Source organism: Pelobates fuscus, chromosome 2 (assembly GCF_036172605.1).
Source record: "Pelobates fuscus isolate aPelFus1 chromosome 2, aPelFus1.pri, whole genome shotgun sequence".
NCBI classification, from domain to species: domain Eukaryota; kingdom Metazoa; phylum Chordata; class Amphibia; order Anura; family Pelobatidae; genus Pelobates; species Pelobates fuscus.
Genome location: NC_086318.1, coordinates 150,997,110 through 151,010,067, shown reverse-complemented (window position 1 = coordinate 151,010,067; position 12,958 = coordinate 150,997,110). Strand labels below are relative to the sequence as shown.

Here is a 12,958-nt window from a genome sequence, read left to right as displayed (position 1 = left end):
ATGAATTGCCCAAATAATTTCCCCAGAATCTTCTATTGTAAATGCAAAGCTTAGTAAATTACTACCTGCATTTTTGTAACCAGTTTTACGGATATATGAATAATGAGTTACATATTGCACTTGGATGGAAAGAAGAAGTCTTGGTTAGTGGTGCTACATTACAGTTTTGTTTTTGTTTTTTTATTCTTTATTTTGAGTTGTGCATAAGGTTACAAAACAGGCTTGTGCTGCCACCACAACAAAAACAAGCTACTCCATCAGACATAGTATACTTGCAGCATGGCAGTCGAAATAAATGCACATTTTCTATGGTTATGAAAAATATTTGGTACAGGCTAGGCACATATCTTCGGTATTCGGGTGAAACTTGGTAATTAAACTAGCAAGACAATCTAGACATGAGATTAGGATCATGAAAATAATATGGAAAACAAGCTTAACTACAGTGTTGTTCTGTTAAGATGACAATTGCACCAGCTCTGTTGTAGGTAAACTAAGCTTAAACCCATTATGAGCTATGAACTGGGATGCAGCGTGAACTAAGAGTAATGGGTCATATCTAGAACGTTTCTATAATAAGTAATCAAGAAAACACATGCTAGAGATATAGGCAAAAACACAGCAGGAATTGAAATAGTAAAAGGTCAAAGACTGTAAATGGATGTTTAGCTAGTATTCAGAGAACAGCTCAAGGATTAAGAGGCATGGTGGGAAAATACAGCTAAAGCAGGATATGCCTGAGAGACTCTGGTCCCATGGCTACCACCAGCCAATCCCCTCTGGGCACCAAATACAGTCACCTGGTATGTAAGAGGCATGCGCGTGAGCAGGTCCCAGGTATCCGGCATATGTTGGCAGAGATTAGCATAGTGGGGGGGGGGGGGTCGGAGCATCTCTGGGAGGTAGGTCTGGTCTGGAGTTGTGGTATTCTGGAGTTGTGGTGTCTTGACGCGGAGGTAAAGGCTAGATATGGAACAACTTCTCCGTTAATACCTGTGCAGCTGGCCCCATCATCGGTACCTCCTTGGGAACCTTTGGTTATCACCATCCTGCGTCCGCTCTTGGGGCATGAGATTGCCAGAGGTGCAGGTGCTGGAATGATCTGCTTTGCAGGTGCGGGGTTCAGCGTCCTCTCAGATATCTTGGCCCAAAAGGAAGCAAAGATTTCATCAAGCTTAGTCACAGAGTGACATGCTAGACCACTACAGGCCCCAAGGCTTGCCGACTGATGTATGGCGTCCACCATATTGGAACTGGTGATTGCTGGTATGAGTAGTCTGAGACGTACAGTATCTAAGTAAGTATTCTGCTGGTGCTGGGATATCCTTCAACGGCAGGGAGGGGGGAGGGTTCGCAGGTGGCCCTCTGCAGCCTCAAGTTCTCGTCCAGGGAGCCCCAGGCTGGGTGATCGGCTCCCTCCACGCACCCAAGCCTCCACCTAGGCTGCAAGACGGACCAGTTATCGCTGTCGCCGGGATAGAGGCCAAAGAGCCCCACCTGTGCCACCACAAGAGTACCAAAGAGTAGGGTGAGGATTAAATCCGGTCTGCCCAGTAGTTGAGCAACAACACAGCTTAATTACAGATTCATTCCACGGGGCCCCAGGTTTATGCGACTTCTCTGCATGGCGGTCAGGCTCTGCCCCCCCCAGTGGTGCTACATTATAGTTTATGTGTGTAGTCTTATACATTTTGTTTTTTTGGTGCTTTTAATTCTTAAATGCACACACAGTTTTATTCTTGAGTTTTCAATGTTAAATAGAATTCAGCTAAGGAAGTAAAAGAAATTAATAAAACTGGGAGATCTTACTGCTCGAGTTCAAATGAGATTGTAATTAGACTGTAAGTGTCAGTAACACCATCACATTCACAAAAAAGATCAGCCTGTTCCATGCATTATCCAAACTGCTATCACATATCATTCAAGCACAAGGTTATTGGGAGATGAGTATGTCTCCTGAGTACAGGAAGCCTCTTAATTCACAGGTAGATGCAGAAGCAGAAATTGAGTGAATAGGCAGTAGTTTCTCTGGAAGAGAGGCTTCTCACTGCAGTACCTTGTTGGCACAGTTAACAGCATACTGTCAACGCACCTGGAAAAACATATATCACACTATTCAAAATGTTAATGCATTGTATATCATTTTTAGCAACTGAAACAAAGGCCATTGTATGAAAGTGTTTAGCTTCTCTTGCATTCTTCGTATCTTTCATTACTTTATCAAAGTGCCTTGCGCATTGTCTATGTATTAGGTATGTGGAATATCTTGTCTTGATTACCAGGATAATAAACAAGACTTTTATTAATTCTTTAGCCAGGGTTCTTCGTGAAACCAGGTGGAAGAAGGAAAGCAAATAAAATCAATATATTTTTTCTTGCAAAAGAAGGCATATGGAGGAATGTAAACATTTTCAGCATATTTGATTAAATGTCCCCAACTTTAGAAATCTATGACAAAAGGTATTGCCTGTAAAAGTTACTATACTCGGAATTCCAGTAACAGTGAAAGATGGTGTCAGGCATCGTAAAGACAACCAGAATGATCAGTTCTGTATCAAAGGGCAGTCTTGTATTACTGTCAGTAACAGCAGATGAGACAACATTAAGGCACAGCAAGGCACATCCACAGGAACTGTAAATGTCCATACATTATGTCTGTATTGCAATAATGGCAACCTGGACGTCATTGCATTAATACAGTATACTGACAAAGTGCAATCAGGTTGCTTCCTCCATGGTTTATATTCCCCACCTTATCCCAACAGTTTTTTCAAAGCTCTGTACTTGTGACAGGATTGGTCCCATGAATAAGCAATGTTGGTCCCAGGTTTCTAGTTATTGTCTCCAACTGGTGAAGGAACCTAGTGTAAACAGACGTGTCTGCTGGTGGACGAGGAAGGTACAGAAACCTTACAATGGGGGGAGACAGAGCATTCTGCCCTAGTATCATTTGGTTAACAGCATGTAAGTACTCATTTGAGATCCTGCTGGAATTGCTTGGAAAGTTCAGATAAGCCTCTTCTGAAGCTTCAGAATCTGTAGGAGCCTGCTTGTGCCAATGCAAAGCCACCACAGGATCCCAAACTACTGTTTGGATTGAAGCCTTGATGCGAAGATCCTTTAGAAGTTGCTTTAGTTTGACTTCTTGACCCCTTAAACCACTCTCCGTCTCTATGCAGAGAAAGAGGCGTAGCGTAGCTTTTTTCCAGGACCGTACCATGTTCAAGACACAGGCCATTTGCAGAAGGAAAAGACTGCAGGTGTCTACATAGGCTGTGCTGTCTGGTCGTAAGAGATTTAGTGGCCAAACATCAATGTAGGTCTCTTTGCCACGTGCACTGTATCTGTTAAACTCAGAGAAGTACCTAGCCAAAACCACATTCTTGGACATCTTGATGGAATCAGAGATAATAGCCACATATTCCCAGGGAGAAAAGCTTTCTCTAGATGGCTTGAAACCAGCTGCAGAAAAAGTAAATGAACTAGAACTATGTGTTTCTAATTCTTCGTCACTTTTAAGCAGTTCTTCAGGAGTGGAACGTGTGTAAAATCCGAGAACCACAGTGTTAGGTCTCATACTTCCTGTAAGATACAAAACAAAAATCCCACATCAAATTAAAGCTCAACCAATATACAGTAAAGACATGAAGTCTGTTTTATTCAGGATTTAATTACTTGCATTTTCAGATTTTCACGCAGGTGGGTATCAAAATACGCAATGCTAATAATGACAAATTATAAAGCCTGACAAATGTAAAAATATCATTATGGATATAATGGTTTACGGTAAAACGTACATACATAATACATAAAATTTTGAACACAAGTTTCAAGAAAAAAGCTCCTCTTAAAGAGTTGCAGAAGAATAACTCTGAAACTTCTGCAAGCCTTTCTTTTCTAATCTTTTTTTATTTTCCAATGTCTAACAAAATTGCATTGTTCGTGGTGAAATTTATATGGTGTGCTATGCAAAATTCTTATGAAATATTTAATATTTTTTGAAGACAGCTACTGCAAGACAGTAATATCGAATTTCAAATTGTTGTTTTTTGTTTTCATTATATATACAGTTTCAGAAACAAAAAGTTTTTGCTTTTGCAAAACTGATTTTTTTTAAAAGATCCGACTATTATACAGTGTATTCACAAAGTATTCAGACGCTTTCATTTTTTATGTTGCAGCCTTATGCAAAATGCTACCTAGCGCCACCTCTTGAGGACGTCATTTGGACAGCCTGGTTCAGTGTCTCCACAATCTGCATGAAGACTCTGAAAGAATCCCATAGTGGTCCATTTAGTCAATGTATCTCTATAAGGAGATGCTGACTGACGCAGCATGGCAGTTGCTGTGGATGCACATTAGCCTCCCAATGCTTCCCTAAAAGAAAGCAATAGATTTGCTGAGATCATCAGTAATTATGATAACATACTAAAGGTATGTTAACCGTATTTGATTCACGGATGAGGGCTTAATCTAAATAGTCGAGGATTCATTTTGTATTGATAACGCTAGAGTTCCTTAAAAATTATTTAATCTTCAAAGACATTTTATATGATGGCAGAGGCTAGGAATCCCTTAGTTCAGAAGGTGTAGTCTCAGGGCCGGCGCTACCATAAGGCGGCCCAGGCGGCCGCCTTAGGGCGCACCAGCCCTGGGGGCGCAATGTCAGGCTGACCGGAAGGAGGGAAGCGCACTGCGCTCCCCTCCAGCCGGTTACTATTTGTAGCATGGCCGAGCGCAGCCCAGAGATTCCCGCCCGCGGAGCCCAGCTTCTGCCCGCCCATCTCCTACCCTGGTGTCTGCCGACTGCCGCAGGCTGTGTAGAGGGGGAGGGGATATGAATGACATCATATCCCTGCTCTCTGTGTACCGCACAGCGCGGCTGGCGCCCAGTGATGGGGCTGGGCTGCAGGACTCCACAGAGCCGGACAGCATGCACACAGGGGACAAGATTGAACTGTACAAATGTAAGTATGTATGTCTCTGTCTGTATGTCTCTGCCTGTGTGTATGTATGTAAGTATGTATGTCTCTGTCTGTATGTCTCTGTCTGTGTGTATGTATGTAAGTATGTATGTCTCTGTCTGTGTGTCTCTGTCTGTATGTATGTCTCTGTATGTATGTCTCTGTATGTATGTCTCTGTCTGTATGTATGTCTCTGTATGTATGTCTCTGTATGTATGTCTCTGTATGTATGTAAGTATGTATGTCTCTGTATGTATGTCTCTGTCTGTATGTATGTCTCTGTATGTATGTAAGTATGTATGTCTCTGTCTGTATGTCTCTGTCTGTGTGTCTCTGTATGTATGTCTCTGTCTGTATGTCTCTGTATGTATGTCTCTGTCTGTATGTATGTATGTCTCTGTCTGTATGTCTCTGTCTGTATGTCTCTCTCTGTATGTATGTATGTATGTCTCTGTCTGTATGTCTCTCTATGTATGTATGTATGTCTCTGTCTGTATGTCTCTGTATGTATGTATGTATGTATGTATGTCTCTGTATGTATGTATGTCTCTGTCTGTATGTGTCTGTATGTCTCTGTCTGTATGTCTCTGTCTGTATGTATGTATGTCTCTGTATCCATGCATGTATGTATCTGTATGCATGTGTGTAGCTCTGTGCCTTTATGTCTCTGTATGTACGGATGTATGTATGTGTCTGTGTGTCTCTGTATGTCTTTGTATGCATGTTTCTGTATGGATGTGTCTGTATGACAGTTTGCCTTTGTATGTATGTATGTTTGTATGTGCCTGTGTGTCTGTACGTCTTGTATGTATGTGTATGTATGCTTGTATGTACTTATGTATGTTTATGTATGCCTGTATGTACGTATGTATGTGTATGTATGCCTGTATGTCTTTGTATGTATGTTTCTGTATGCCTGTATATATTTATGTGTCTGTATGGCAGTATGTCTCTGTATGCATGCATGTCTTTGTATGCCTGTATGTATGTATGCCTGTATGTTTCTGTATGTATGTATGTATGTATGTATGTGCCTGTATGTCTTTGTATGTATGTTTATGTATGCCTGTATGTCTCTGTATGTCTGTATGTGTCTGTATGACGGTATGCCTCTGTATGTATGCATGTCTTTATTTGCCTTCATGTCTCTGTATGCATGTATGTCTTTGCCTGTATGTCTCTGACTGTATGTGTCTGTGTCTGTATGTCTCTGTATGATTATTTCTGTGTTTGTATGACAGTGTACCTGTGTGACTGAAAAATGATGCCTGTGGCTTGGGAGGAAATACACACAGGTGAAGATGCATTTTTTTTTTTTTTTTAAAGGAGGGTGAGGGGCACCAAAATGCATCTTCGCCTGTGTAACTAAAAATCCTAGCACCGGCCCTGTGTAGTCTCCATAGACACCACGAAAATTCACAAAAAGCGACAGCATACTAGGACTCCGCAGAGAGCACTGAAACTGTGCCCCTTGCTGAGGCGTTTATAAAGGGTGCTATAACGGCTAGAGTCCTGAATCGTGAGCACTAAAACTCTGTATCCCTTACCTGAGGCACTGTATTTATTATCCCCAGATGTCCCAGCACTATTAAGCAGCCACAGACTATGCTTAAAGTCGATCTGTCATATTTGTGGGTGTTTGCATATTTTGCAATGACCCCCAAAATGGATGGATCCAGTGGCATGGACTGCAGGGGAGGTGAGTTTTACTTACCTCAAGCTGTCATTGCACCATCTTCTTGATGAAGGTCCTCTTTGGCTTCTGGTGCATCAGCAACACTGAGGTCTATGGAGGATTTTGTGGGATCCTCCATAGGCAAAGCCTGATTCCCACAGCCGTCCTTTATGACCGCTGGGATTGACCAAAAGTTGACAGAGGAGCTCCTCCTTTTTTCATCTTTTCTCATCGTCAGGGTGTACAATTAAACAAAGTAGTCCCTACTTTGTCTTCTGATATTTCTGGATTAAGTTTGAATTTTACTTATTATTATATCATTATGAAATACTAAAAAGTGGCAGATCCGCTTTAACAGTGCCAGAGAGATCTGGGCTAGTAATTACAACTTTCTGATTGCCAAGCCCTCCAAAAAAAACAGTTATTAAGAAACCAGCAGCTCATATTCTGTGATCACATGACCACAGCAAGCCAATGCATATGATGTGCTGCAGTAGCCTGCTGTATCTGTCTGGGAAAGTGGTAAAATGATAAATACTGCTGGGAGTGGTCAGGGGTGGGAATTTGGAAGTGGCCAGAGTCAGAGTTTGGGAGGGGGCATCAAGTTTTTTTGTTGAGATTAGGCCCAAGGTATATGTTGGACCTAAAAATGCCTCTGACACGCTGCATGGTCTGCGCCTGGTGGGCTGGCCTGTTTGATTGGCAGGCAGCCTGGCATGCATTCATGATAGGTTGAACTGACAATTCTTTGGGTGTACCTGACACATTTTCAGCAGATTCTCCCCCTTTGGGTACTGCCAGTGACGCAATTAGCTTTACTGACCTGTCGGCTTTAACCCATCTGTGTCCCGTTTTACCAAGATTAACAAGTTCCCATGGATTTGATACTGGCAACAATCTCATAATGTTATACATCCAATAACACACCTAACTTGCTCAATAAAATTCCATTGATAGTTCACACTCCAACTTACCCAGCCCAGAGATAAAGAGCAGCTGTTGGGCACCATGTCTCACTGAGTCTGACAATGTCAGATTCACAAAGGCCTTGATCTCCAGCTCATCTACTAATTGTAACCATGAGTCTGACTGTGTCTGCAGTGGGTCTGATGGCAGGGTATCTAGAACAAGAATGAAACACAAAGATAAAACAAAATGTCAAATCATGATGTGATGCAATAATTAACACAAAAGTAAAAACAAAAATTCAAATATGTTTTTTATAAAATTTACAACACCCTCTCTTAATTCTGTAACCCTAACACAAAACGCAAAAGAAAAATAACAAAAAAATAAAGAATTTATAAATTTACAACACAATAATAATGTCTTTACATATGAAGTGAATCAGTTTTCTTTGGCTTTTAGTCATTAAATTAATATCGCACATAATAAAGAGGCAATACCATCTATAGTTTAATTGGCTGATAACTCAATGCAAATTGCCAGGTGGTACAAAGAGATGGACAAAGTCCAGTGAAAATAACCGAAGTCCGACCTCAATGGCAATTCTCATATTTATCAAAGTCTAATATAGCGGGAATTCGGTCGACCTGAGCAAATCTACACCCTCCCACTGTTCCTTCTTAAGGATTCAATGCCCGGATTAAAATCAGTGCTTTTGCATCTGAATCCTATACAAAGCACTGGTTTTAACAAAAATGCGGGACCGAATGCATCCAGTAGGATGCTCATTCGCAAATTATCTTTCACTTACAAATGATAATTTTATTGCACTTGCTAGTCAGCCACCATATTAAAAAGTTAAAATAAAAAAAAAACTAATAAAAACAAAGCCTATGGTGATCAATAAGATCCCAATATTACTACAAAGGATGTTTAAAACCTCCCTTATGCCATACAGCACGTGACAGCATGTCTACTAAATGTTTAAAACTAGCAACTGGGCAGCCTTTGTTGCCCATTTGCTACAAAAGTCCAATGACTGTGTGTCCTCCCTCATCCTTATGCCCACCAATTCCATTCCCTAATATATGAGCTATGAGAGATAAGTCTGAGGCAAGTCTCTATGGAGCAAACTACTTGGGGGCAACAATAGCATGCTGTCGCCGCTGATTGCTGGGGTCTGCCTCCCCTTTCAATATTATAATTAGGGCTCGCTGTCAATGGGTGGGAGCTAGGGATAACAGAAGGCCCTCCTCCCTGAATATTTATATTAGGGTCCTCTCTCCAGGTCTACACTGTAACATCATAATACCATTCCAACCGCTGACCACAAGTGGAGCGGGGTAACATTAGGATGTCCCCCCCTGTTTATTTTATTAATTAGCCCCACCTGCTGGCTACACATCGAGGAGCGGGGGGTGGATAGCGATTTGCCCTCTCCCATTACTTGTTTTTAATGTTCACCCAAGGCTCATGGATGAGGGCAAATGGGGGACTATGACTTATGGGATAAGGCCTTTCTAGCTGCCCTGTCGCTCGCTTCAAATATTTAGTAAACACGCCCCCACTTGCCTGCAAGTGCTGGCCAGTCGTCACATAATTAACCCTCGCGCTACCAAGGGTTTCTAACTATTTGCTCACTGGCTGCTTGAATAGTTCTGATTTTGTTTTTGAAATTGGAGGATTCAAATTCGGAATAACCTCAAAAGTTTATATATTCCAACTCTTTTAACATTTTCACACTCGGTTAACTGTTACTAACACACTCATACTAATTGTTATTGGAAAGCCCAACAACAAAAGGCAATCATCTCTTGATTAGACATCCTCTTCAGGACCTGCTCCTCTGCCCAAGGGATATTATACATATATTTTTGGAGTGTTACTCTACTGAGCTATTCTGGGATTCAAAATCAATGTTATGATATCAACATTTACTGATATACCACCCAAGTCCTCCTGATCTTGATGCTGCATCATCTCACACCATAGTTCTACTTACTGCCTCCTCTTATTAAAAGTCACTTTATAAATGTTGCAAAGCACTGAGACTTCTTCAGTAAAAAAAAAAGTGTGAGCTCTCCAGTTACATTATGGATGGTACACTGCAGGAAGTTATATACACCTTGAAAGACGGGATTCTCATCTATACAACTATCTGGGCACACTGAATTGTGACCTACATGAGATCATTCCGACCATTGTTATAGTAAATATATGCCTGTACGCTACAATCCTTTCCTCGTTCTTCCTCCTCCGTAACCCCTATTTAATAAGCTTTCTGTATCGGATCGGATCTATCAGCATACATGAGGGTGCCTTCATAAGACCTGCAAAGTAACAGATTGGCACTTTACTGTTCATTTACCCTGTATGACTGCAAACGTGTGTTTGAAACTACTCAGTAAAAAGTGTATCTACAACAACAAGCAGCATGTAAAGACACAAAGATCAAAAAGCAATACTTAAAATCTTCAGCTTTTCTCTATGTATAATAATTGTTTTTGCCATTATTCAAACATTCAAACTGATTTTCTTGTTTTCTACCTTGAGATATCTCAGTCTGAAAGAACACCTCCTCCCACTGTCCCACTGTAGTATTAAATAGCGTCTTTCTAAAAATCATGTTTAACATGTTTCTCGCGCTCTACAAATTTAAGAGGAAAATTATATCCTTATGCTCATTTCTTTTTATCTAAAACTTGGGAAGGTCACACTACACTAACTAGTACAATAAAGGAAAAAACACAATACAACCCGATTCATATTAATTCCATCATTATTATTCATTATGTACTCGAAGTGCCTAGGCAATATCTGCAAATATGCACTGATACAGGTAGGGCAGGTGGCTCTGTAATTCTGCTAGTAGATTGAGTAGGGCCTTGGGATTTTTCTTCATTAAATGGGAAATTATAATCTCCAATCTTAAAGTGGTGGCTCTGTCTAATGACTAGATGATTGTGATTGCAAAATGAAAAGCACTTTATGAAATGTGAATCCACCTTTTAAATGCTCTTTACCAATTATACTGCTTATTAACCTTACATCCGAAAGCTTGCCTTCATTGTCGCTATGGTAACTTTGGAACACTGGGATTTTGCCCATTAAGTCAGCATGAAAATTATTTCAACTATGACTTTTGCACATATGCATATCGTAAATACCGTATATACTCGAGTATAAGCCGACCCGAATATAAGCCGAGGCCCCTAATTTTATCCCAAAAAACTGGGAAAACTTATTGACTCGAGTATAAGACTAGGGTGGGAAATGCAGCAGCTACTGGTAAATTTCTAAATAAAATTAGATCCTAAAAAAATATATATTAATTGAATATTTATTTACAGTGTGTGTATAATGAATGCAGTGTGTGCGTATGTGTGTGTGCATGAGTGCAGCGTGTGTGTGCATGAATGCAGTGTGTGTGTGCATGAATGCAGTGTGTGTGTGCATGAATGCAGTGTGTGTGTGCATGAATGCAGTGTGTGTGTGCATGAATGCAGTGTGTGAATGCAGTGTGTGCAGGGCCGGTGCAAGGATATTTGCCGCCGTAGGCAAAACATTTTTTGCCGCCCCCTCCCCCCCCCATATGTCCTGACTTCCCCTCCTCCTCCCTCAGTGGTCCTTACCTCCCCACCCCCGTGTTCCTTCACTCCCCCCCCCAGTGGTCCTGACTCACCCCTCCCCTAGTGGTCCTTACCCTCCCCTCCCCTAGTGGTCCTTACTTCCCCCTCCCCTCCCATAGTGGTCCTTATCCCACCCCCTCCCTCTCATAGTGGTCCTTATCCCACCCCCTCCCTCTCATAGTGGTCCTTATCCCCCTTCTCCCTCCCATAGTGTTCCTTATCCCCCCCATCCCTCCCATAGTGGTCCATATACCCACCCCCTCCCTCCCATAGTGGTCCTTATCCCACCCCCTCCCATAGTGGTCCTTATACCCCCCCTCCCTCCCATAGTGGTCCTTATACCCCCCTCCCTCCAATAGTGGTCCTAATCCCCCCCCCCTCCCTCCCATAGTGGTCCTAATCCCCCCCCCCCCCTCCCTCCCATAGTGGTCCTTATCCCCCCCCTCCCTCCCATAGCGGTCCTTATACCCCCCTCCCTCCCATAGTGGTCCTTATACCCCCCCCCCCCCTCCCATAGTGGTCCTTATACCCCTTTTTTTTTATTATTATTAATTTTTTTTTTATATATTTTTTTTTTCGTCCCCCCTCCCTGCTTGATATATGGCAGGGAGGGGGGCTCTCCTTCCCTGGTGGTCCAGTGGCAGTTCAGTGGGGGGGAGAGGGGTGCTGGCAGAGCTGTACTTACCTTTCCTGCAGCTCCTGTCAGCTCTCTCCTCCTCCGCGCGGTCTGTGCAGCTCACTCTGTCAGCTCACAGTGTAAGTCTCGCGAGAGCCGCGGCTCTCGCGAGATTTACACTGGGAGCTGACCGAGGTGCTGAACGGACGGCGCAGAGGAGGAGAGAGCTGACAGGAGCTGCAGGAAAGGTAAGTACAGCTCTGCCAGCACCCCTCTCCCCCCAGTCTGTATTATGGCAATGCAAATTGCCATAATACAGACTCTGACTCGAGTATAAGCCGAGTTGGGGTTTTTCAGCCCAAAAAATGGGCTGAAAAACTCGGCTTATACTCGAGTATATACGGTAATAGATAACCTGTGAGGCTGACATTGACCAGTAGCTACTGGCATTTACTTTAATGGGCTAGTACTAGGGGAAATTAATCTTCAACTGACATTGATGTTTAAGAGAAAGGATTCTGTCAGCCACCGACAAGCATGAGTAACATGACATTATAAATATGTTTACACTTACCTACGTTTAATAACAATCACCAAACATGGTGGCTCATGAAATGCTTGTCAAAAGAGAAAAAAAAATGAAATAAAGACTAAAAATATCGAGCTATCTTTCATTTCATATGTTACCTATTAGCACATCTAGAACGGCTAACAAAGAGAAAATACTGGCAATAGTCCACACTGATCCTTTATTGCACTAATGATAAACTCCAAAATAGTTGCACAAACCCTTAAAGGGACACTATAGTCACCAGAACAACTACAGCGTATGGAATTTGTTCTGGTGAGTAGAATCATTGCCTCCAGGCTTTTTGCTGTAAACACTGTCTTTTCAGAGAAAATGCAATGTTTACATTACAGCCTAGTGATAACTTCACTGGCCACTCCTCAGATGGCTGTTAGAGATCCTTCCTGGGTCATGGCTGCCTAAAATGCATCCAAACATTCAGTATCTCCTCCCTCTGCATGCAGACACTGAACTTTCCTCATAGAGATTCATTGATTAAATTCATCTCTATGAGGAGATGCTGATTGGCCAGGGCTGTGTTTGAATCATGCTGGCTCTGCCCCTGATCTGCCTCCTTGTCAGTCTCAGCCAATCCTATGG

General features: G+C 42.2%; 1 protein-coding gene across 2 annotated transcripts in view; it reads right to left on the bottom strand.

Moving 5' to 3' along the window:
• Positions 1-910: 910 nt before the first annotated feature.
• LOC134586902 (solute carrier family 12 member 9-like) overlaps positions 911-12,958 on the bottom strand; it is a 242,339-nt gene continuing 230,291 nt past the window's right edge. The window contains exons 12-14 of one of the 2 annotated variants that reach the window (XR_010086599.1): positions 7,614-7,760; positions 1,457-3,582; positions 911-1,325 (exon numbers count right to left, since the gene is read on the bottom strand). Coding sequence is in view for 1 of the 2 variants with exons in the window: in XM_063442839.1 (XP_063298909.1) it covers positions 2,771-3,582; positions 7,614-7,760 (959 nt within the window). In the remaining variant the exon portion in view is untranslated. Of the gene's footprint in view, positions 3,583-7,613; positions 7,761-12,958 lie in introns of both variants that reach the window. The other variant, XM_063442839.1, reaches the window with a different exon arrangement.